At 47.1% G+C, this 26937-nt stretch overlaps 1 protein-coding gene across 4 annotated transcripts in view; it reads right to left on the bottom strand.

The window, feature by feature from the left end:
• ryr2a (ryanodine receptor 2a (cardiac)) overlaps window positions 1-26937 on the bottom strand; it is a 936900-nt gene that overhangs the window by 278553 nt on the left and 631410 nt on the right. For all 4 annotated transcript variants that reach the window (XM_038814319.1, XM_038814304.1, XM_038814294.1 and 1 more), the window contains 5 exons: window positions 21361-21504; window positions 19520-19793; window positions 17730-17844; window positions 13383-13515; window positions 12172-12275 (listed from right to left, as the gene is read on the bottom strand). In XM_038814319.1, coding sequence (XP_038670247.1) covers window positions 12172-12275; window positions 13383-13515; window positions 17730-17844; window positions 19520-19793; window positions 21361-21504 — 770 coding nt within the window. The remainder of the gene's footprint in view (window positions 1-12171; window positions 12276-13382; window positions 13516-17729; window positions 17845-19519; window positions 19794-21360; window positions 21505-26937) is intronic.

Genomic DNA, 26937 nt, shown 5'->3' on the forward strand with positions numbered 1-26937 from the left:
CCGGATGGGGAAGGGGAGGGAAGAATTGGGGATATATATAAGTGGCTGGGGGAGGAGGGAGGTGAGCGGGTGGTGAAGATCAAGGAGAAATGCGAAACGGAGTTGGGAATGGAGATCAATTGGGGAGTATAGAGTGAGGCACTGCGAAGGGTAAACGGGACCTCCTCTTGTGCAAGGATGAGCCTGATACAGTTTAAGGTGGTGCACAAGGTGCATGTGACTCGGGCGAGAATGAGTGGGTTATTTCAGGGATAGCAGATGAGTGTGAGAGTTGTGGGCGGGGGCCAGCGAATCACGCACACATGTTTTGGGGTTGTGAAAAATTGGGAAGATACTGGGCGGGAGTGTTCGCGGTCTTAGCCAGGATAGTGAAGGAGGGAGTGGACCCGGACCCTTTGGTGGCAATATTTGGGGTTTCAGAGAAGCCGGAGCTCATGGAGAGGAGGAAGGCCGATGTCTTGGCCTTCGCCTCTCTGATTGCACGGCGACAAATTTTGCTGGAGTGGCGGTCGGCATCGCCACCGGGGGTAGCAGCATGGTTGGGTGACCTGTATAACTTCCTGCGGTTAGAGAAGATAAAGTATGAGTTAAGGGGCTCAGCAGAGGAGTTTGAGAAAAGGTGGGGGATGTTTGTGACTGTGTTTGAGGAGCTGTTTGTCGCAGGGGGGTGGGGGGTGAAAAAGGAGGAAAATCTGTACAAACTATATAGTTGATTGTTGGGAAGAATGTTTCCCGGGGTGTTTATTTGCTGTAACCTACTTTGATACAAATTTGAATAAAATGCGTTTTTTTTTAAAAAACCTTTCTGCCATCAGAAAGTCATAAGTGAGGATAGTTGTTGATGACTGCACAATGTTCAGCACCATTCGCGACTCCTCAGATAATGAAGCAATTCATGTCCAAATGCAGCAATTCCTGGACAATATCCTGGACAAAGTTACATACACGGCATAGAAGTGCCAGGTGAGATCTAGCGGCCCCATTCGTCATTCGTGCAAATCCCTTTATAGCTGCTAAATCTCGCAAGAAGGCCAAAATGGGATTTGCGCCACAAGATCTTGGTTTGAGGTTTTCCTTCCCACCCAGTGACACAATCAGGTTCATGCTCAAAAGAACGTGAACCTGCTTTTCATTAATTTAAATAAATGTTAATGTAATTAAATGTTAATATAATTAATTGATCCGTAGTGCCTGCCCATGATGTATCCTCTACCCCAGGTGGAGTGAATCACTAGTTTTCAAAAGTGAAAACCAGTTATGGTGACCACACCAGGGATACGGAGATGCCTTGAAGTTTGCCTTGGGGTTTGAGGGCCAAGGCTGGGCATTGACCCCGGGAATCCTGGCAGGGGAAGTGCCAAATGGAGACAAAAAGGGGACAGTGCCAAGGGGGCACTGGCGGGGGGGGGGGGGGTTAACCCACTTCCATTTGTGGGTGTTCCCCATATGTGTAGTGGAGGGAGAGGGGAGAGCCCCAATGACAGCCTGAGGGAGAGGAGAACATGGCTGTGAAGGGGGAGGGTGCCCCTATACCTCCGTGCTAGGGGAAGGGGTCGCCCCAATGCTTGCGTGGGTAGTGCTCCATGTCCGTGGGAGGGGAACTGTATTTTAAATACAAGTCGGCACGCACTTTAAAGGTGGTGCCCCAATCTCTGTGGTGCCAGTCCTGCCAGCTGTATCAGGTCCCACCCTGCCGGAGTGACAGTGTAACCTATGCCCCAGATGTTCTGTGCATTAAGTGCCAGGAAATCTGGTCTGAAGACTCAGCTGTGTTTCTGGAGAGAAACACACCAGGGACGGGACTTCCGACCCCCCTCCGGGTCGGAGAATCCCCGGCGGGCGGCATGAATTCTGTCCCGCAGCTCTGATGCCAGCTGCCGTATTCTCCAGCGCCGGTTTTCAGACGGGGGCGGAGATCACGTCGGCCGGTCGGGGGCCGTTGGCAGTCCCCCCCCCCCCCCCCCCCCCCCCCCGGCAAGCCTCCGGGTCCCAATGGGCTGAGTAGCTGCCTGTTTCTGGCCAGTCTCGCTGGCATGAGTTAGACATGGTTCCACACGGCGGGACCTGGCTGATAGGCCAGCTGGTGCGGTCCTTGGGGAAAAAGAACAAAGAAAATTACAGCACAGGAACAGGCCCTTCGGCCCTCCCAGCCTGCGCCGATCCAGATCCTTTATCTAAACCTGTTGCCTATTTTCCAAGGATCTACTTCCCTCTGTTCCCCGCCCATTCATATATCTGTCTAGATGCATCTTAAATGATGCTGTATTGCCCACCTCTACCACCTCTCCTAGTAAAGCGTTCCAGGCACCCACCACCCTCTGCGTAAAAACCTTTCCACGCACATCTCCCTTAAACTTTCCCCCTCTCACCTTGAAATCGTGAACCCTTGTAACTGACACCCCCCACTCTTGGAAAAAGCTTGTTGCTATCCACCCTGTGCATACCTCTCATAATTTTGTAGACCTCAATCAGGTCCCCCCTCAACCTCCGTCTTTCCAACGAAAACAATCCTAATCTACTCAACCTTTCTTCATAGCTAGCACCCTCCATACCAGGCAACATCCTGGTGAACCTCCTCTGCACCCTCTCTAAAGCATCCACATCCTTCTGGTAATGTGGCGACCAGAACTGCACGCAGTATTCCAAATGTGGCCTAACCAAAGTCCTATACAACTGTAACATGACCTGCCGACTCTTGTACTCAATACCCCGTCCGGTGAAGGCAAGCATGCTGTATGCCTTCTTGACCACTCTATCGACCTGCGTTGCCACCTTCAGGGTACAATGGACCTGAAATCCCAGATCGCTCTGTACATCAATTTTCCCCAGGACTCTTCCATTGACCATCTAGTCCGCTCTTGAATTAGATCTTCCAAAATGCATCACCTCGCAGAGTGGAGGCGCGGGGGGATCCGACCCCGGGGTGGGTTCCCACGGTGGCCTGGCCCGCGATTGGGGCTCACCGATCTGCGGGCGGGCCTGTGCCATGGGGGCACTTCTTTCTTCCGCGTCAGCCACTGTAGGGCTCCGCCATGGCTGGCGCGTTGAAGACACCCCCCTGCGCAAGCGCTAGAATACGCCGGCCCGTCTGCCCATGCACGGAACCATGCCGGCGGTTCTGCGCATGCGCTAACTTGCTGGGCCCTTCGCACTGATTGGCGCGCGCCAACCCCTCCGCCACCGCCTCGCCTCCGGAAGTCCGGAGGATTCCGCAACTTCCGGTCGGCCCAACGCTGGAGTGGTTAGCGCCGCTTTTTACGCCGGAGTCGGGCCATTGCGGGGATTCGGGAGAATCCAGTATTAGATTTTTAGTCAGACCCTGACACTGACACTTTTTGTGAAAATTCTGTCCAACAATATAGAACCTAGCCATTGCCTCAACATTCCATAGTTTAATAACTTGAGGAAGCCAGTAGTACGAGAACAGAGGTTTATTTCCCTATATACAATATTCTGCTCAAGGCAGCAACTCGTTCCAAAGCATGGTCATTGTTGGGAGAACTAACCCCACCAGGCCCTGCTTTGGGCCGGCTTTACTGTTTGTTTGTAATGAGCTCCAGCTGGATGGCCTCTGCCTCCTGTCTGGGAAGCTCGTACTACACGAGTCCTGTGGAGAGGTCCACATGGTCCTCACAGGGGTTATAACAAATGGCATTACCATTGCTGAATCCCCCCCACAATCAACATCCCGCGGGTTACCATTTACCAGAAACTGAACTGGATTAACAATAGAAATACTGTGGCTACAAGAGCATGTCAGAGGCCTGGAACCCACGGCGAGTAACCCACCTCATGACTCCCCAAAGTCTGTCCACCATCCACACTCCACAAATGAATAAAAACTAATATTAAACCACTCTCTTATGGGACAGTTTTCAGAGGAAGCCACCAGTCCTGTCCCAGTATCAAAAACAGTGCTTGAGGACTGTTCAAGCCCTCTCAATGGGGTCACTAAAGAAGCCACTGTTCTGACTGCAGCACAGTTTGATCATTGTGCATGAGGCACCTGCAAAATTAGTGTGCCATGGCAATCTAGAGACTATTCTGATGCTCCCAAATGTCCAAAGACAAAATCATAAAATAGCTTTTTTTAAAACCAAATCAATTACCTGCTGCACATACTGCAGACTGACTGACATTACTGAGGCAGTGTGGATAGATCTGGAGGAAAAAGCAATTCAGGGTTGAATATGACCTTGACAATAACAGTTAATGCTGGGTAGCAGATGTGGCAGTCAGTCCTGGGTTTTGCTGTTGGAGGGGACACAACCACGCAACATCCTTGCTGGAGAAGCAGAGATTCCTTATGCTTCTCAGTGATGTGCAGGTTCATTCTGCTGAGCCAGCAGTGTGTACATACCGAGAACCTCGAGGAATAATCAACAAGAGGATATTACATTAAAATTAGAACTAGGCATTTCAGAGTGAAATCAGGAAATGCGACTTCACACAAATGGTGGTGGCAAATGGAAAGTCGCGACCACCCCAAACACAACACCCTCCCGCCCCCCCACACAAAAAAAAGCTTCTGGGTGCTGAGTTAGGACTGATAGCTCAGGAGATTTCTGTTAGCTGAGGGGTATCAAGGAATATGTCTCAAAGGCAGATAAATGGAAGTGAAGTACCATTACCTTTCACGTTTAGTCATCAATAACTATTATAAAAGACTTAAGTGAGAAACAATGGCATACAGATCATAATAAAAGGAGATTTGTGAAGAAATAACAACCTGCACTAAAGTCTGCAATTGCTGCAAATTATTTGGTGTAGAATTTCTGTAATTTAGCCAGAGGACCTATTCTGTTGCAAACAGACACACAAGTAGAACAGGCTCAAGGTACAGGACAACGTACTCTGGTGTTCCCATCTGTGGTGATATGATTTGCATAGCTGTCTGCCATTGGTGCAGAACACCGGCTTACCATTGGCACTGGTCGGTCATGTACCTCTCGACCGATTGGTTGAGACTAGTCATGTGACAGCTCTCCGATTGGTCGAGAGGCTGAGTTAACCACGCCTCCATACCAAGGTATAAATAGTCGGAACGCCAGGCGGTCGTCCATTTTATTGTAGTCAACCGCAGGGCTACGTTCTAGCTTATTAAAGCCTAACTTTTGTATAGCAACTCATCTCTCGTGCAATTGATGGCTCATCACCATCCAACCTGTGTGAGAAGTGATTCCTGCAAGCTGCAGCTCTATGTATCCCAACTTCTCCTCCTCCTCTTGGCAGATAGGAAGCTCCAGAAGAACACTCACGGTATGTCACCAAAGGCCCCTGCACCGATCGTAACCTTCTACAGGCATCAATACATTTGAAGTTTTCTGAAGTACCCAAAAGCCACAGGGCAATAGAAGCAAAATGTGAAGTTTTTCAGCACTTTTAACTGAGAGAAGCTGTGGATCACCTTAAATATCACTAAATATGGCTACAATGCTTCAAAGTTGAGTTGAGGGACCGACAGCAGCAATGCTAGCAGAGACTGAATATATAACTGGCAGGATCGTGACATACCTGAAGTTTTGAATGGGGAGAGGGTTGGGGGGGCGGAGGTGAGGGGGTTCCTCCAATGTTGTCCTGCTGCCAATGCAAAAATAGGGTGATGAAAATCAGTCTTAGTCTGTTTACAAGGAGGTTATGCTGAACTTTTACAAATTGCTCGTTCGGCCTCCGTGGGGGAATTGTGGCAAATTCTGGGCAAGTCTTTAGGAATGCTGCAGTCATATGAGTGAGTGAAGAGGGGAATTAATAGAATGCTATGATGATGAGGGACTTCAGTTAAGCGGCAAGAGTTGAATAGCTGGGACTGTTCTGCTTACAGCAGGGATGGTTTCTTTCAGAAAATATTTTATTGAAGTATTTGTAATTTTCACAATTCAACATGTTGACATTTCTAAAACAACTGCGCGAGTCGACACACATAATACCACCTAAAAGAACAACAAATAATAAACCACATCCCCCACTTCTCCCACCCTGTCCCCAATTACCTGTATACTAAGTTTCCTGTCTTTATTTAACATTACCATGCATCCTATTTTCCCCTTTCCCCTTCCCCCCTTCCTGCTGCAGTTCAATTTTTTTTGTTAAGAAATTGATGAACGGCTGCCAACACCGGGCGAATCCCTGTATTGATCCTCTCAGAGTGAACTTGAATTCTGCAGACTGAGAAACCCAACCATATCGCTAACCCACACTCCTGACTTCGGGGGCTCTGAGTCCCTCCATCTCAGCAAGATCCGTCTCCAGCCAATAGAGAGGAGAAGGCCAGCATATCGGCCCACAGTTCAGTTTCTAGCTCTCCTCCTAGCTCCTCTTCTCACTTCCTCTTCACCTCTCTGATAGGGGCCCCTTCCTACTCTAACAATTCCCTGTATATCTCCAAAATCTTCCCACCTCCAGCCCCAGTTTTTGACAGCACTTTATCCTGTAGTCCCCTCAGGGGGAGGCGAGGAAAGCTTGCCTCAGTACAAAGTCCCGCGTTTGAAGTTACCAAAACCCGTTTCCACCCAGCAAATCAAACTCCTTCTCTAACTTCATAGAATTTACAGTGCAGAAGGAGGCCATTCGGCCCATCGAGCCTGCACCGGCTCCTGGAAAGAGCACCCCACCCAAGGCCAACACCTCCACCCTATCCCCACAACCCAGCAACCCCACTCAACACCAAGGGCAATTTTGGAGACTCCAAGGTCGGAAAGCCCTTCTGGATGAATAGATCCCCAAACCTCTCAATCCCTGTCCACTGCCATACCTTAAAGCTCCCATCCAGCCCCCCCTGGGACAAACCGGTGGCCACACTGACGCCCCCTCCAGTCTCATATGCTGCCTCCATTGTCCCCCACACCCTTAGGGCTGCCACCACCACAGGACCTATAGAGTACCGAGCCGGCGGGAACGGCAGGGGCGCCGTCAGTAAAGCCTCCAGACTCGTACCTTTTCAGGATGCTGCCTCCATCCGCTGCCAGACCGACCCCTCCCCCACTACCCACTTCCTGACCATCGATATGTTGGCAGCCCAGTAATAGTTAATAAAGCTCGGGAGAGCCAAGCCCCCTTCTCTGCGGGTCCGTTCCAGGAGTGCCCTCCTTACTCTCGGGGTTTTACCCGCCCATATAAACTTCGATATCGCCGTATTCATACTTCTGAAAAAACCCTTTGGGACAAAAATCGGGAGACATTGAAAAAAGAAAAGCAGTCTCGGAAGGACCGTCATCTTCACCGTCTGAATGCTTCCCCCCACATCAATGGGAGCATGTCCCATCTACGGAAATCTCTTCTCATTTGATCCATTGCTTTGCCCAAATTTAACTGGTTTAGCTGGTTTATGAGTTTAGCTCATTGAGCTGGTTTAGCTCACTGAGCTAAATCGCTGGCTTTTAAAGCAGACCAAGCAGGCTAGCAGCACGGTTCGATTCCCGTACCAGCCTCCCCGGACAGGTGCCGGAATGTGGCGACTAGGGGCTTTTCACAGTAACTTCATTGAAGCCTACTTGTGACAATAAGCGATTTTCATTTCATTTTTCATTTCATTTCATTTCAACTTGTGAAGCTGCCCCCAATCCTTGGCCACTTGAATCCTAAGATACCTAAAACTCCTCCCAACCACTTTAAAAAATACCTCCTTCAGGCTCCTTTCCTGCCCCCGCACCTTGTTCACGAACATCTCGCTCTTTCCCATATTTAACTTATAGCCTGAAAATCACTCTAATTCTCCTAACACCTTCATGATTTTGGTCATCCCCCCCCACCGAGTCCGTGACATAAAGCAACAAATCGTCTGCATAGAGAGAGAGAGACCCTGTGCTCCACACACCCCCCCCCCCCCCCCCCCCTCCCCCTCACTATATCCCACCAGGCATTCGCTGCTCTCATGGCCATTGCTAAGGGCTCCAGGTCAAACAGTAATGGGGAGAGCAGACATCCTTGCCTTGTCCCCCAACATAGGCTAAAGTATTTCGAGACTCCGAATATTTCCTCTCCACTTGTAAGTTTTCTCCTGCCAACCTGTCCAGCTCCAACCGCTCAGTTTTATCCCTCTGGGCTTGAATCGAAATACATTCCCCTCTAATAACCTCTTTCAGTGCCTCCCAGACCACCCCAGCCGCAGTCTCTCCCGTGTCCTTGATCTTTATGTACTCCAGAATGGCCTCTCTCACTCGCTCACAGATCTCTTCATCCGCTAACAGCCCCTGTATCTAGTCTCCACTGTGGGCGCTGGGGCATTCGCGTGCCTGCCCGTAGGTTTATCCAGTGTGGTGCGTGATCTGAAACCATAATTGCTGAGTACTCAGTGTCCTCAACCCCTGCTAGCAGTGTTTTATCTAGCATGAAGAAATCTATCCTGGAAAACGCCTTATGTACGGGAGTAGAATGGATATTCCCTGCTCCTTGGTCTCTCAAATCTCCACGGATCTACCCCTCCCATGCGCTCCATGAACCCCCGTAGTTCCTTTGCCATTGCTGATTGTTTCCCCCACCCAGCACTCGACCAGTTCAATCTCGGGTCCAGAACCGTATGAAAGTCACCTCCCATAATTAGCCGGTGCAAGTCGAGGTCTGGGATCTTTCCCAGCATTTCCTGATAAGCGCGACATCATCCCAGTTTGGGGCATATATATTCATCAGCACCACTGCCATTCCCTCTAGCTTCCCGCTAACCATAACAAATTTGCCTCCCGGGTCTACCTCTATCCTCCCCACCTCGAATGTCACCCTTTTGTGAATCAGGATAGCCACTCCCCTTGTTTTAAAGTCCAGTCCTGAATGAAACACTTGCCCGACCCATCCCTTTGTTAATCTAATTTGGTCTCCCAGCTTCAGGTGTGTCTCTTGTAACATGCCACGTCCGCTTTTAACTGTCCCAGGTGTGCGAACACACGGGCTCTCTTAACCGGCCCGTTCAGTCCACGAACATTCCACGTAACCAGTCTGGTCGGGGATGGCTCTTGCCCCTCAATCAGCCATGACCTTTCCTAGGCCAGCTCCTAGCCCACGTTCTGCACCTCGTTTGATCCGCCCCTCGGTGGCGACCGCCATCTGATCTCTTATCTCCAGAATCCTAGCTGTTCCTTACCCCCGGCAGCAGTCCCCCCCTTCCGCACCCTCCCCCACCCCACTTCATCTTTCCTCAGCTCTACCCCAACTTTACTTCCGTGGACCAGCTGTCCAGCTAGCCCAGCAGATCCCACCCTCTGGCATCAAAAAACCTGCCATTTTACAGATTCTATCTCCCCTAAACATAACACAAGCACTCAACACAGTAACAAGCCCCAAAAGCAAATAAACCATCCCCCAACGAACAGGCAACAAAGCCAACCCCTCCCACTTCCGATTCTTATCAGTCCCATCACCTTCAAACAGAATCAAACACAATAGAAGAAGCTTCAAGCAGCTTAAGCAAAATTATGCGTGCAATAATCAACATCTTTCTTACAGAAAAGAAAACATCCCCTCGCAATTTAAAAGACTTTCTCTGTAATCCAGTACATAAAGCAATATTTAAATCAAATTACACAAGAAAAAATCCTTTTTCTTCCCGAACATCGCGATATAACTCACAGAAACAGAAAGACTGAAATTTTCAACATGACAAAACTAAGCACAGAACAACCCCCCCCCCCCCCCCCCCCCCCCCCCCCAACCCGGCATTTTATCCCTTCCCCCAAACTCAGTCCACCACAGTTTGAATTTAAAAGTCCTTAAGGCAGATTGTTGATTTCATTAAAGTAGCTACCTCTTCCGGAGAGTTAAAGTATAGTTCCCGGTTCTCGTAGGTCACCCAAAGACGAGTCGGGTATAGCAGTCCAAATTTAATGTCTTTCGCAAACAGTGCCGCCTTAACTTTGTTGAAACTTGCTCTCCTCTTTGCGAGTTCTGGTCCCCAGTCTCGGTACACCCGGATCTCTGATTCTTCCCACATGTACTGTTTAGTCTGCCTGGCCCACTTCATGATATGCTCCTTGTTGCGGAATTGATGTAGCCTCACCACCATGCTCTCGGGGAGTCACGACCCTGGGGCTTACGTACGAGCACCCTATGTGCCTGGTCCATGTCCAGCGGCTTGTCAAACACATCGGCCCTGACCATCGGGGATATGTGGGCAACATCTTCCCCACATACATACCTGCATTTGATCCCTCCTTTCCCTCTAGCAGCCCAACGATTCGGATATTTTGCCTGCGAGGCCGGTTCTCCAAGTCTTCTACCTTACCCAGCAGTCATTTCCGGCTGTCCTGTAGTATGCTTATTTCCAAAGCCTTCGCAGTGGACTCCTCCTCTCGTTCAATCGCCTGCTCCTGCAACTTTTGAATCTCCTGTCCCTGGGTCATCATTTTCTCCTCCACCCGGTCAACCACCTCCTTAATTAAGGCTATCGCCTGGGTCATGTCTTCTGCACACTCCTGACAATGCCAGGTGAACTTCTCATCCAGGTACTCAACCCATTGCTCCATTGACCAGTGAGTTGGCGTGGATACGCTTTGTCTCGTTACCATTGTGCTCGATGACCTCTGAGTCTTGCTTTCACTCATATTCTGGTTTCTTCTTTTTCGATTCCATAAATTGGGGGTCACCTTCTTTTCCTCTCCCTTCGATCAACGTATGTTGAGAAATTTCCGGAAAAATGCGGCTTAAAAGCTATTAAAAGACGACCGAGAGCGAGAGCTGCTGAATGTGCGACCGTTCACTCCATGGCCGCCACCGGAAGTCACAGCAGTAATGGTTAAAGGATGATTGGACAGAGGCGTTCAAATTCATGAAACCTTCTGATGGAGTGAAGGGAGAAATTTTTTCCAACCATAGAATGGTCAGTAAGCTGAGAACACCACTGTAAGGCGACTGGTCAAAGAAGCAGGGCCAACATGATGGAAAGAAAGTTTATACAGCAAGCTGCTATGATCTGAAATGTACTGCCTGAAAGGAAGGTGCGGAAGGAGATTCAGTAACTACTTCCAAAAGGGAATTGAACAAGTACTTGGAAAGAGAAACATCTGCAGGGCTATCAGGAAAAGGGTTAGGGAGTAGGACTGTTGGATAGCTCTTTCCAAGAGACTACGCAGGCAGGACGGGCCGAACAATCTCCTCCTGTGGTCCTAACTCTCAAGTAAAGAGAACTGAAGTCTGATCAAACTATTTGAAGTCTGAAGTGATGGTCTATGCAGTGATACACTCCTGAGCAGTGTGATTACAATTTCTCTCCGGTCCCTGTTATATGCTATGTGATCGCATGCCACATTTCGGCGTCACTTTCCATTCAATAATTGTGCCAACTGTGGTAAAAATCGAGCCAAAAAATCAATCACAGCAACAATACAATGCTCAAATTAACTCAAACACTGTAAAATACATTGATTCTAATCTCTGAAAGTTAACAAAAAGACTCAAGAAAGGTTGCTCAGCCACTGTATTCAAAACTACCACACACAATTGAATTATGCATAAACTGCATGATTAACGCAAAGAATTGTCATTTCTCCCCTTCGGCAAAATACACTGATATTAGGTAGGTCCAGTCATCATTTACTTAAAAATATTTACCATTGAAACACTGGAATACTTTCTAGTATATACACATAGATCTCCGTGCCAGCGTGCAATCTCATTAAAATAATTTTACAAGAAAGCTGAAAGCATATGTTTTGAAGTGAAAACGGAAAAGACTGGAAATACACAGCTGTCCAGCAGCACGTGGTTTAATATTTACAGTTCATCAGAAGTAGAAGGTCAGTGGGACGCTGGACTGAATAAGACAGAAAGCACAAAATAGGGTGCGTGGTAAAGGTCACGAGATTAGACATGTAACCACAAGGGGCAGGATTTCTGGCACTGGCCCTCAGCAGGATTTACCAATGCCGCTGAAGAGAGTGAACCTTTGGCCAGCTCGCCGCGTGGAGCCTTGGTGAACCCGCTGCAGTGGGGCTGGAAGATCCTGACCAATATAGTCGTGTCTGTACGCAATAGCAAAGGCAACTGTATGCACGAACATAACCTAAACTGTACTGTTAATGGGATTCATTTCAATATACAGTACAGGAAAGTAGGGTACTTTTGACACATTGCAGCATTATTGCCCAACCAACTAATATATTATTTTCATTCTTTCCAAAGCTGAATATCCATTGTGATGTTTTTTTCGTTGAGCTTTTATGAGGATAAGCACAGACCGATACTCACTTTTTCTAAGTCAGGCTCTCGCAATGCTAAGGCGAGTTCATTGTTGTCCATCACAGATGCTGCAGCAACGTCCAATGGAGTGGAACCTCGCATTGAAGGAGATGCTATTAAGAAAATATAAAGCACTTGAAGTAGTCTGATAAGTGGTTTGTTCAATAATGTATCAGACATGATAATCTTTTTGGTTTAATTGCCCTCTCCTTATTCATGGAAAGACACTACAGGGATGATATTTTTATTAGTCTGAGCATTGGCACAGAAAAGCTGGACCGATTAAGAAATGCTTAAGTTTCAGAATCAATTGAGTCCTCTTGGCAGGAAACTGAGTTCCAAGTATCAAAGTCATTTGAGTATTCCAAATCCTCATCGGTGAATACACAGGATGAATAAATCGTTCTGTGTGCATTTGCACCTTCAGGAAATTAGACTATTGGGCAATTTCCAGCCTCACTTTTCCAATCAATATCAATCACCAAAAGCAACATATTTTTTACAAAGATGTGCTACTCTTTAAAGGCACAAGTACAATATGAAAGACTTGTTTGAATTTTGTTCACCTTTACTGAGCAATACTAAGCGCACAAGGTGCAGCAATACTGGCCCTGATACTCAAATATAATGCCGCTACTTAATAAAAAAATCCAACTGAAGAATCTTTTTAAGGGAGATCAATTATGACATTTTTAAAAATTTGCTCCTGGGGTTTGGGTGTCGCCAGCCAGGCTAATATTTATTGCTCATCACCAAGAAGGTGAGTCACCTTCTTGAGCCACTGCAGCCCACGTGGTGTACGTACCCCTATACACAGTGCTTTGTTTCTGTAGCAGCTCGAGTGACTTTTAAGACTCAACGACATTGATGCAGATCTGCAGTTCGTTAAGCCAAATCAGGACAGCAGATTTCCTCCCCTGAAAGTCATTAGTGAACCATTTGGGTTTATTTTTCCCAACAATCAAGTACTTTCATGACCTGTATTAATGAGGCTGGCATTTTATTAAAAATTTCTTAACTGAATTTAAACTACCCAAGTTGCCGTGCTAGGTTTTGAACTCATATTTCCAGAGCGTTAATCTGAGCCTCGAGATTACTAGTCCAGTAACACTCATATTCTGAGCAATACTGTTCCAATATACGAATACCAATATGATTAAAAGTGAATGCTTCATCAATTCAGAATACAATAGGTTCTCTAACGAATTATATATCCTCACCTAATCCAACACTGCTGTTTTCCAACAAATAGCTTAAGTGGTCAAACATGGCTTTTTGATTTTGCCTACTGATTCGGCAGAAATAGCACAGGAAGCGACAACAGTTGGCCACCATCTTTGGGAAGATAATCTCCTAAACAAAATGCATTGATAGGATAAAACAGACTCGGTTCATTGAGAAAATCTTTTTAAAGAACAATAATTAGGAGAAACAGAAAAGTCACAAAGTATTTTAGTTTTTCGTTATTTAGTAATAAGCGTAAAGGTAAACCCACCCTAACTGTTTGAAAAATGGATAATACCTACACCTCAACAAAGCTTATCCAGAAACTTTATTTACATGTTTTTCAAATTTGGAAACAGTTGTCACTAAACTATGTCAAGGAGCAGAGGTAATTTTAAGTGATCTACGTTTGCATTATTGTATGTTAGGAATAAGGGGCGAAATTCTCCGACCCCCCCACAGGGTCGGAGAATCGCCCGGGGCCGGAGTAAATCCCGCCCCCGCCGTGGCCGGAATTCTCCGCCACCTGGGAATTGGCTGGGGCGGGAATCACGCCCCGCCGATCAGCGAGGCCCCTGCGGCGATTCTCCGGCCCACGATGGGCCAAAGTCCAGCCGCTGGGAGGCCTCTCCCGCAGCCGTGGTTTGAACCACCTCTGGTGGTGGCTGGATCGGCGGCGCGAGCGGGCCCCCCGGGGTCCTGGGGCGGGGCGCAGGGCAATCGGACCCCGGGGGGGTACCCCCACGGTGGCCAGGCCCGCGATCGGGGCCCACCGATCGGCGGGTGGGCCAGTGCCATGGGGGCACTCTCTTGCTTCCGCCGCTGCCACGGCCTCCACCATGGCGGAGGCGGATGAGAATCCCCCAGTGCGCATGCGCCGGTGGTGACGTCAGCAGCAGCTGACGCACCGGCGCATGCGCAAACCGGCGAAGGCCTTTCGGCCAGCCCCGGCGCCGGGCGTCAAAGGCTGTTGTTGCTGGTTATAGCGACAGTCGGCGTGGTGCCAACCGCTCCGTCGCGGGCCTAGTCCCTCAATGTGAGGGCTTGGCCCCTAAAGGTGCGGAACCCGATGCCGGAGTGGTTGCCGCCACTCCGCTACGCCGGAACCCCCCCCACCTCCGGGTAGGGGAGAATTTCGCCCAAGGTGTAGATTTAAATGAGTTTAGTTCAGTGTTTTTGTGTAAGGAAGGCTAAAACTCCAGTTTGATTCATGTTGAACACAAGTGTTTGCATGTACGGGGGTTTTTGGATTCATTTTAAACAGTGCCAGCATTGCTCTGAGAGAGTTTACAACTTGCAAAGCAAGAGTTTGGAGAAAGAATGAGCTGTTGCTGAGCAACCGGGGGCCACTTTTAAGGAAGGGACCTTTTTGAGGTTAGTTATAATTGGAAGCCAGAGTAAAAGGAGCTTAGCAGTGAGAGCCAGTATTTCTGGAAGAAAAGCCAGACGATGCAGTAAAGGCCGAGATAGCAAGTGCCAGAAATGTAAAGAACAGCTAGTTAAGGAAACTAGAGGAATGAAGAGGAGTTTCCAGAAGGTCTGAAGTTAAAGGAAAAGAGGAACCTGGAATTGGAACAGGGCACTGTTCATTGAAGTGACAGACTGAGCGGAGAAGAAGGTGGCGAGTAAGAAGGCAAGGATATAGGTTTAGATTTATTGTCACGTGTACCCAGGTACAGTGAAAATTATTGTTCTACTTACAGTCCAGGCAGATCATTCCATACATGAAAAACGTAGGACATACAATAGATACACAATTTAAACACATAGGCATAGACATCGGGTGAGAAGATGGAGTGTAGTGCTACACAGTAAAGAGGATACGTGGGGAGAACAGTTCAGTCCATAAAAGGGCCATTCAGGAGTCTGGTAACAGTGGGGAAGAAGCTGTTTTTGAATCTGTTAGTACGTGTTCTCCGATTTTTGTATCTTCTGCCCTGGAGGAGGTTAGCCCAGCTGGTAGGGGTCTTTGATTATGCTGCCTGCTTTCCCGAGGCAGCAGGAGGTGTAGACAGAGTCAATGGATGGGAGGCGGGTTTGTGTGATGGACTGGGATGTGTTTACGACTTTCTGTAGTTTCTTACAGTCTTGGGCCGAGCAGTTGCCATACCAGGCTATGATGCAGCCTGATAGGATGCTTTCTATGGCTCACTGTAGAAACTGGTAAGAATCAATGTGGACATATCGAGTTTCCTTAGTTTCCTGAGGAAGTATAGGTGATGCTGTGCTTCCTTGGTCGCAGCGTCGATGTGGGTGGACCAGGACAGATTGTTGGTGATGTGCACACCTAGGAATTTGAAGCTGTCAACCATCTCCAACTCGGCACCATTGATGCAGGCAGGGGTGTGTACGACACTTCGCTTCCTGAAGTCAATGACCAGCTCCTTAGTTTTGCTCACATTGAGGGAGAGACGGTTGTCATTCAACTATGCCACTAGGTTCTTTATCTCCCTCCTGTACTCTGATTCATCAGTGTTTTAGATCTGAGTCACTACGGTCATGTCATCAGCAAACTTGTAGATGGAGTTGGAGTCGAATTTTGTCACACAGTCATATGTGTAAAGGCAGTATAGTAATAATAATTTTTAAAAATAAATTTAGAGTACCCAATTCATTTCTTCCAATTAAGGGGCCATTTAGCGTGGCCAATCCACCTAGCCTGCACATCTTTGGGTTGTGGGGGTGAATGTGTAAATGTGTAAACTCCACACTGACAGTGACCCAGAGCCGGGATCGAACTTGGGACCTCTGTGTGAAGTCTGCACGTTCTTCCCCTGTCTGCATGGGTTTCCTCTGGGTGCTCCGTTTTCCTCCCACAAGTCTCGAAAGACGTGCTGCTAGGTAATTTGGACATTCTGAATTCTCCCTCTGTGTACCCGAACAGGTGCCAGAATGGGACCCTGGAGCTGTGGAGCCACAGCGCTAACTACTGTGCTACCGGGTCACAGTTGGGTATATAATAGAATACATGAAGTGATACTAAGGTTTATGATATTTTACAGAAGCCTGTGAAGCGATAGTTGAAGTAATTGTGAAGCAATTAGTGGTCTGGATCTCTGCGAGTTTGTGTAAAGGCTTAGAAACATTAAAGCAAAGGTATACTGAAAGGAGAGTTGGAAAACCTGGACGCAGATCATTGCAAAAAAAGTGGCGAAGAAGCACTGTCTGAAAGGATAGTTGGGAAACCTGGAGGTAGATCCTTGATGAAAACAGCTGATGAAAACATTGTGTACAAGAAGATTTTAAAGTGTATCTTTTTGAGAGGGGATTTGGAAACATTCTTGTGACAATCATTTGGGGACAATTTGAGGAGAAATCCATCGAAGACTGATTGAGTGTCATCTGCCATTTTGTTTCAGAGTGGGATGCTGTCTGACCACAGTTAGCCTGTTGGATTAGAGGGACTGTGCGTTTACTGAAAATGCTATAGCATAAGATATATTTTGTAACCTGTGTTATCCATAAGATCTGTGTACATTTGCGAAGATAAGTGGGAGCGAAGAAGCTTTGTATTATAGTCAAACCAAAACCTTCTTCTTCTAAAAAAGTAAACGTTACAGTCTTTTGAGCCACGGTTCCATTCTGCGATCTTCCTGTCCAGTAGTAAAACCAACTCAGATCGAAAAAACTGTGGAAAATAATTGGTACCTCCATGCCCCTTTAATTTACACCAAAATGCACATTTAATTTTAAAAACTATTATATTTGTCACCTTGTTATGAGAATATGTACTTATCAAAGGAATTTCCTGGCTTTAGCTCTGAAGTGGTTAGCACTGCTGCCTCACAGCACCAGGGACTCTGGTTCGATTCCGACCTTGGGTGGCTGTCTGTGTGGTGTTTGCACATTCTCCCCATGTCTGCCTGGGTTTAGTCCGGATGCTCTGGTTTCCTCCAAAGAAAGTCGAAAGATGTGCAGGTCAGGTAGCTTGGTCATGCTAAATTGCCCCATTTGGATGGGGTTGCAGGAATGGGGTGGGGAGTGGGGCGTGGGGCCTAGGTAGGGTGGTCTTTTGAAGTGTCGGTGCAGACTCGATACTTCTGCACTGTAGGGATTCTATGAAGAGTGTAAAATGGTGCTGGCACTAGCTTAAAAGATGACAAGATATTGAGAGTTCACAACCCACTCTTCGACCTGGGTAAATTTAAACTAAAACTCATTAATATGATCTCTACAAGAAATACGGATAGCTGTAAGGAGGAATTAATATTAAATTGTACTTAAAATAATCAATTCTCTCTTAAATTACTTATTGGGATGATACATTCAGGAAATAAAACATGCACAAGTTTGAGATACTATGACAATTTATATTAATGCTGTACAAATCCAGGCCCATTTACCTTCGACTCTCCACCTCCGAGCACATTCACCATCACTTCCATCACTGTCTCGTGCATCCCCAGAGCCCTCATTAGGTTTGGGTGTTGGTAAAACACTTTGTTATTCATTATATCCCTATGTGAAAGGGGGAAGTTAAAATAAAACATTTATTGGGCAAAAATGTTTATTAATGGCTTTCATTAATTGCTCTGATTATTCGATTAACAAATCTATATTACTTAACTGTTCATTTTTTGGAATATTTAAGCCTGACCTTTAAATTTTATCTATATTCCATTTATTAGATTAAGGCACTTTGATCCTTTGAACTTAAATCAATTTTGCCTGATATTGGTTAACATGCTGAAATCAAAACTGCAATAAAATTATAGCTTAAAATAAATTCCAAAGTAAAAGAGAAATGGAAGGTAACCCCAAGTCAGGCATGACGGTTGGGATTTCATGCCGCATTCTCATTTTCTGCCATTTGAACGAGGGGCATTTCAGGCACGAGGGTGGGTTTTCCAAATCCTTCTACAATGATCTGGAATTCCACGGAATCAAGATTAGCCAACCCCTTTCCTGACCACCCCAAGGCCCTGCCCCAAGCCCAGCCTCCAGCAGCCCGGGACATTGCCGATTTCCCCTGGCTAAGTCCACCCCCTGGAGAAGTCACCACTGCCGTTCGAGAAACCTCAGGCTAGCGATTTTTTTTTTCAGATCCCTTGGTGAAATCCAGCTCCCACCCTGATTTCCCGTGCATTTCCTTTGAGGAACAGATCAGAGCAATTGAAATAATGCTCAGGCCTCATGTTGAGGAGGCTCGTAGGTGTTTCCATCACAAACCAAAGATTTTCAGAGCCAGTTTTTGGAGGAGAGTCGTACTCATTTCCAAGAGCCGTTTACTGAAGCAATTTTCTCAATTCCTTCATACCCTCCAGAGCTGTGAAGCCTAATGGGGGTAACTTAATTCGCTGGGTGAGAGACCCATAGGATCGGGTAGGTCACTGGTCTTACGCCTGCCTAATATTGCAACGGTTAAATTCAATGGAGAGTAAATTCAGGCAGGTTGTAAAAGCAGCATTCCCATCAGTTCCCCAATGGTCGTATTTAGAAACATTGGGTGGAATTTTACGGCCGTTCAGGCCAGCCGGATATTCCGGTCCTGCCAACGGAGCACCTCCGCCACAAGATTCCTGGTGGCGGGGGATGCATTCAATGGGAAACCCCGTTGGCAATGGCAGGATCAGAAGATCCCGCCGCCGGACAATGGCTGACCACCGCCGCAGAACACGCAGCGGGTTGCGCAGAAAATCCCACTCACAGAAACTGGGAGCCTAAGTAGTCCATTCGGCCCTTCAAGCCAAATCTGGTTATAATTGACGGAAACATTCTGTGGTAAACGGTGTCAAGTTTAAGTCTATTAAAAATAATAATTTGTTCAAAATCCTCCAAAAGATAGGTCTTGCAATTATACCGTGGGATGATGGGTAGACAAGAGCAACCCATTTGTCTCAAATTGTTCTCTCTATTAGATTTTGGAGGCATGAACTCACGAACGTAAATGATTTAACAACTCCACCTCAAATGTACTTGAGGGACGAATTTCAAACAAAATTGTCAGTCATTCATATATTATCCCAAGTGTATAACAGATTATGTTAAAACCTGTTGTCAAGTTTGAAAGAAGGTCACTAACATTTGAAAAGCGATTCAGCTGAGTATGAACGTAAATATCCAACAATGCTCACATAACATTGTGAAATCCCTTGAGCTACACAAAGGTTAAGGTTACATTTTGCTTACTCACCCCAGCCCACGGATCATCAACTTTTCCTCTTCTTTACCCATTCTGACACTCAGAAGAGATCTGATCTGGCCCAGGGAAGCAAGTAAGTTTATCGTGTCCTCCACGGACACTCCGTTTATTGTATATGTCTTGGGTAAAGCACGAACAAGCTCACCAATGCCATCATACTGCCGGTGTAAAAGCACAAACATGGCCCTAACCAGCTCTGGGTCTTCGATCACTGACTCCTGGGCCCACCGTACCATGGTCTCAGAAATCAACTGTTGCAGAGTGGCTAAGATAAAAATCAAAATCTGACAGTCACTTCAATGTACGGGTTTGAAATATTCTGACAGCGTATTCAAATTTCTATGGTGTACTCACATTTATTGCCACGGGTACAAGTAATGGTGAATTAATGCTGTTAGATGCAAAATGTAAATATTTTGCCTATTTTGACTTTCCGCTTACAGAGTTTGCTTGCATCATGTAAGCCTGGGGGGGGGGGGGAACACTGTTTTCCCAATACTGCAAATGATTGATCAGATCTTAATGCACTCAGTATCCTACAATTCAATTTTCTAATCTCACAACTTTTTAATGCAAGTTTTATGACCATAAACACTGGACTAAATTTCCCGGTTTTGGGGGGGGGGGGGGGGGGGGTCAGCTCTCGCCATCTGAAGAGTCTCGGGGAAACCGATCCCTATCAAGCCAACAGGCCTGCTGGATTTTTATACTCTTAACGAGCATTGATTGGCAGCAGGCAATCCTGACGCCCAATCAGTTGTCAGGCATCTCTCCAGGCCTTCCAGGCACAGTGCTGCAGTGATGTGCCGAGGGCTAAGTTTTGGGACGTGGGGGGTCAGGTAAGCATTTGGGGTCTGGCGAGGTAAGGATAGAGAAAACCTGTGGGGGATGGTCGCAATGGGGACGACTGGGGTCCTGGTGATGATCCAATGGTCTCCTGGCCTTCACTGAATGGTGACCACCATCAGAAAGGGGCTTCTAATTAGTGGCGGCACCTCTACCCCCTGCTTTCCTGCCCAATGCATTGGTTTCAAATGTTTTCTATTCCCCCCACGATCAACCATCCACCTAAAAATTGATGCTGGGCAGGAAAAGGCCCTTAAGTCGTTCCTTGCCCTGCACCCCCCTGCCCCAAAGCCCTGCCTCTCCCATCATAAAATTGCTTCCGGATCGGGGAAGGCAGGGTCCAGGAAATCACATCCCACATCCCCCTACCGCAAAACTTTCTGGGGGGGGGGGGGGGGGGGGGGGGGATTGGGGGGAGGAAGAGTGTAAAATTCAGGTCAATCAGTCTATTTCTCGCTTTGCATGTGCTACCTGACCTGCTGAACATTTCCAGCATTTTCTGCTCTTATTTCAGATTTCCAACATTTGCAGTATTTTGTTTTTGTATCAGATTTAACAACACATTGTTCTTCATCGTTTGGTCACACAGAACCTGAGTAATGCTGAACAAAGAGAAAGGCTGTTGAAGCTTTTCATCTTGCACTCATCAGGATAATTCACAAGAATACAAAATTGTAAAGGGAGCAATATAAATGTGGTATAAATTGTTGTTCCCTCTATAAGTTGGTATTCCGGTACATTGTCCTGTTGAGTGCAAGACAAAAAGCTTTGACAGCATGTCTCTATTTGTAGCATTGTTACCGAAACCCAATTGTTCCAAACCTTGCTGAAGAAAATCCATTTCTGAAAGCACAGTGAGAAGGATTCAGAATTTCTAGGGTATTTAAAAAGAGGAGTCATACAGTGTGCATTAAAAGGGGGAGTCACGATCTGGGATCACTGAATCTAAAGGAAATCACTTCTAATATACAGAAATAAATACTAACTAGGTTTCTTTGCCTCCTGCTCCACTGGATTCTCTTTCTGTTTTTTCTTTAAGTACGCCACTTTTTCCACCAGGTTCATAAGTCGACCCCTGATGGTGGAGTCACTGTCATCATTATTTGCTTCTTCTTCCTCCAGTTCAATGCCTGAAACAAGAAATGTAACTGCTTTTTAGCATCTGAAGTCTTATTCAAATTAACAGCACTGGGAAACAGGTCAGAGTGGGGAGCTCCCTTTGTGAAGTTGCTTTCAAGTGACTCATTTTAAAATTGCTATTTAACTTCCTGGAGGAAGAAATCGTGAAGATTAAAACTCGTCAATAAAATGTCTTTATCCTATCAATAACCAGCTTGTAAAATCTTCCAGCATAACATGGTCACTTTAATTAATGAGATGTCACCTCATTTCAGATTTTTATTTTCATTTCTTAAGTTCACCTGATGTAAGGAAAGTTGAGATGTATCAATAAATTGATAATTTTTAAAAATGTATTCGTTCAGGAATATCGTTGGGTAGGCCAGCATCTATTGCCCATTCACAATTGCCCTTGGGGAGGTGGTGTTGAGCTACCTTCTTGATCCACTGCAGTCCCTGAGGTGTAGGTACACCCACTGCGCTGTTAGGGAGGGAATTCTGGGATTTTGGCACAGCGACAGTGAAGGAACGCCATATATTTCCAAGTCAGGATAGCGAGTGACTTGAAGCAGAACATGCAGTTGGTGTTGCCATTAACATTGACAGATTAGCAAAGTATTAACTGCATGTAGGCAGATCAGTTTCACGGAGGATGTTTTTCACACCCTTTGTTTGCGGAGTAATGGTCTGTAAGTGTGGTCAATATTACACTCTATTAACAACAGCAGTGTCGCTGGCACCATTTTAAAAGAGAGGCCCACAATAGAGAGCTGTCAGCCATTCGGATGCGGTGCAGCGGACTCCACTGCGATTACAGGCAGTCCACCACACAGGGCAGCTCAAGTAAGTCCATTGTCCGAGGTCTTGCTGGGGCCAAGTTTTCAGCTACTGGCAAAGGGGTGAAGGGAGTTGGAGCCAGGCTCGAGATTCTAGGGGGAGGGGGTTATAGGCAGTGGATGATCTTGTAGGTGTGATGCATCCAATGGAGTCAGAGGACCCACAAAGGTCCCCTCCTTGCCCGATACCAATCTGTGCAGGAAAAGTTTCAGATTGGTGTGGGCCTTCCCTCTCTATGGATATTGATTGGTCATTTAAGGACCTCAATAGCCCCAAGGGAGCGACCTCCATCCCCCTTTTAATTGCGGTACAGGCAGCAGCTGGTGGGTAGGTGGTAGACACAGTGTCCATTAGATTTTACATTCCCCCCACCCCCAACAACCTTCAAATGCCCAGCAGAGGAACGTATAATCCATACCTAAGTATTGTTCTGTGAGAAATCGAATACATTGGATGATAAATATTTGCGATTTTCACACTTGAATTTTAAAATTCAACCATGACGTTTTCTTTTTCAAAGACTTGCAATGACAAATTGACTCTCATCACAGCACCACGCCCTTCAAAAAAATCATTGATGATTCACAGTACTCCTTGCGGTTTTAATGCATATTTTACAATAGAACAGTACAGCACAGAACAGGCCCTTCGGCCCTCGATGTTGTGCCGAGCAATGATCACCCTACTTAAACCCACGTAACCCGTATACCCGTAACCCGTATACCCGTAACCCAACAATCCCCCTTACACTAACCTTACACTACGGGCAATTTAGCATGGCCAATCCACCTAACCCGCACATCTTTGGACTGTGGGAGGAAACCGGAGCACCCGGAGGAAACCCACGCACACACAGGGAGGACGTGCAGACTCCACACAGACAGTGACCCAGCCGGGAATCGAACCTGGGACCCTGGAGCTGTGAAGCATTGATGCTAACCACCATGCTACCGTGAGGCCCCATCAATTTTCTATGACATTTAGTGCCAATGTGTAAAAGATTTCTATATAATAGCATGGTTTAATGCGGAGACAATTAATTTAGGTGCCATCAGATGAGAGAACTGCTGATGGAGGCAGCAGGATCGAAGATCATCGTACTATCTTTGGAAGGCTTGTTCTAAAATCGAGAACTATCCCACATACTACTCAAGCAACAGGCTGACATCGCCATACTCACAGAAACATGCCTTGAAGACAATGGGTGTGATTCAACCACCCCGTTGTGCCAGGCGCAACAGGTGAATTGCTTGCCAGCCCCAAACCAAGTTCCACGCCGGACGCAGTCCCGATCGCAAGTCACCCGACTTGCGCCGCCTGGGGCGATCTGAATCTCGCCCAGTAGGGGCAAGATCCAGATCTGAATGTCTAAATCATCCGGATTGCTCATTTAAATACTCGGACGCCGGATTCACCCGATGCCTGAAACTCACCGGCTGCACCTGGGGGGCGTCACCAGGGTGCCGTTTAGAGCTGGTCCATATAAACATGGAACAGTCATAAGAGCACCTGAGGAGAGAGCGTCACCCAGGCCATTGGAGACTCCCGGGTGGTCAAGATGGCACCTGGGCAAAGCCAGCCTGACACCCTGGAAGTGCCACCTTGGCACTGACAGGGTGCCGAGGTGGCACTGCCAGGCTGCTGGGGCAGTGTCATGGTGGATGGATGCCAGGTGTCAGGCCTGGGGGCCTTGCCAAGTAAAGGGGATGTGAGGGAAGGTTCCCAGCGGCCTCCCCAAGGTTGGTGGGTGAAGGGGGGGGGGGATTCAAAACAGGTGGAGCCTGAAAGTGGCAGGTGTGTGTGTGTGTGTGTTGGGGGGGGGGGGGGGGGAGAAGAGAGAGAGCGAGAGAAAGATTGGGGCTGCCAGACAAAATGGCAAGGAGCCTTTCCTGTTGCTAAGATCAGCTCGCCAGCAGGAAATCCTTCTCTGCAGCCTCGGTAGGAGAAACCCCCTGAGACCATATAAAACAGCAAAGCGCCACTAGATAATGGGATGTTTCTCAGCACTGCAGCCGCCAAGCAGCACCCCACTAAAGGTGCCATTCGGTGGACTTTAACTTCAGTCTGCTGAATCATGCTTAATCTCACAGACACTGCCTTCGCCATCCATGAGTTCTACCAACAGGGCATATACAGCTGACATGGCGGCACAGAGTTTTACAGTCAGGAAGGAATTTCCCTCGGAGGCCTAAACATTGACTCCAGATCCCATGACGTTTTATAGCATCAAGTCAAACATGGAAACCTCCTGCTATTACCACCTGAAAAAATGAAAAAATGAAAATCGCTTATTGTCACGAGTAGGCTTCAATGAAGTTACTGTGAAAAGCCCCTAGTCGCCACATTCCGGCGCCTGTCTGGGGAGGCTGGTACGGGAATTGAACCGTGCTGCTGGCCTGCTTGGTCCGCTTTAAAAGCCAGCAATTTAGCCCAGTGAGCTAAACCCTGGGCTGATGAATCAGTACTCCTCCATATTGGAACAGCACTGAGGATGACAATGGTAGAGAATGTACTCTGCAAGGGTAAATTCAACATCCATCACCAAGAGTGACTCCGTAACACCACCACTGACCCAGCTGGCTGAGTCCCAAAGGATGTAGCTGCTGTATGGAATCTTTGGCAGACGTTGAGGGAATCAACAGAGGGAAAATCATATTTGACCTTGTTCCCAGCAATCTACCTTTTGCAGATGCATCTGTGGCAAATGGACGGCAGCCTGAATTATAGGCTCAATATAAAATCTGACATTTTAAATTAAGAATTGGACATTTTTAATTAAACCGCAGTCAGCTCCAGACCAACCTGAACAGACAAATTGCCAGGACATGCCTGGGCCCGCCCTGTCAATAACCAATCAAGAGATAATCGGCCCTATTCATATGAATCGATTGTTTTGGATTACCAAGATAGAGCTAGACATTCGGGCACCCAGTTTCCCCACCATTACCATACACGGAAAGAGGTTATGTGTGAACAATACACCTAGAGATGGACCCTTGGGTGGGTTCCTGCTGCCCTGCAGAGTTGCAAGCAGCAACACCATTGGGTATTAAGACTCCCGCCCCGAGACCTCACTGGCTGAGGGCCAGAGAACTTTCTGGCAAGGTGAGAGGATGGGAATAAAGATTGAGACCATCGGAACCCTCCCCAGTGAAGACTTGACGCAGAGTTAATCGAGAAGATTGGACGACTGACCAGAGATGAAAGGAAGCAGTGTGCGAGACCCACTTTCGGAAGAAGGTCCTGAGGAAATCGAACTAGAGAGAATCGACTGAGTCCATCGGCACAGGTGGTATTGAGAATCTTAGGATTATTTAGTAGTGTTTGGGATCATTTAAGAGGGAATGATGGTTTTACTGTATTTAATAATAACTTTAGTTGAAGCTGCACATACATAAGATGCTGTGGTCCATCAGCAGCGGAAGAACTGAATACAACCACAAGCTGTAACCTCATGGCTCAGCATATCCCCAAATCTATCATACCATCAAATCAGGGTATCAACCCTGGTTTAATAAAGAGTGCAGGACAGCATGCCAGGAGCAACACAGAGTTGATGGTGTATTGGTAATGTCACTGGACTAGTAATCCAGAGGCCCAGGCTAATGGTCTAGCGATAATGGTTCAAATCCCACCATGGCATTTACCGCACATTTAATAAGCATTTAGGTGAGCACTTGAAACGTCAAAGCACCTAAGGCTGTGGACCAAGTAGTTAGACCAACACAGGTCTACTTGCATGCCAAGCAGTATAAGGAGCAAGTAATAGACAGAGTGAAGCAATCCCACAACCAACAGATAAGACCTAAGCTCTGCAGACCTGCCACATTCAATCATGAACGATAGTGGAAAATTAAACAACTCACTGAAGGAGGCAGCTCCACAAACTTCCCCATCCTCAATGATGGGGAAGTCCAGCACATCAGAAAAAGAGAAGGATGAGGCATCGGCAACAATCATCAGCAAGAATTGCCGATGATCCATCTCGGTCTCCTCCGGAGGTCTCCAGCATCACAGATTTCAGCCAATTCAATTCACTCCACATGGTATCAATAAACGGCAGAAAGCACTCGATTCTGCAGAGGTTATAGACCCTGACAACATTCTTGCAATGGTACTGAGGACTTGTGCTCCAGAACTTTCCGCACCACTATACAAGGTGTTCCAGTACAGCTACAACACTGGCATCTATTTGGCAATATGGAAAGTTGCCCAGGTTTGTCCTGTCTACAGAAAGCAGGACGAGTCCAACCTGGCCAATGATCGCCCCATCGGTCTACTCTCATCATCAGTAAAGTAATGGACAGTGTCGTCAACGGTGCTCTCAACCAATGTGGTGGTATGATTTGCATAGCTGTCAGCCATTGGTGCAGAACACCGGCTTACCATTGGCCCTGGTCGGTCATGTGCCTCTCGACCGATTGGTTGAGACCAGTCATGTGACGGCTCTCCGATTGGTCGAGAGGCTGAGTTAACCACGCCTCCATACCGAGGTATAAATAGTCGGAACGCCCAGTGGTCGTCCATTTTATTGTAGTCAACCGCAGGGTTAAGTTCTAGCTTATTAAAGCCTAACTTTTGTATAGCAACTCGTCTCTCGTGCAATT

This window comes from Scyliorhinus canicula, chromosome 1 (assembly GCF_902713615.1).
Source record: "Scyliorhinus canicula chromosome 1, sScyCan1.1, whole genome shotgun sequence".
In the NCBI taxonomy this organism is placed as follows: domain Eukaryota; kingdom Metazoa; phylum Chordata; class Chondrichthyes; order Carcharhiniformes; family Scyliorhinidae; genus Scyliorhinus; species Scyliorhinus canicula.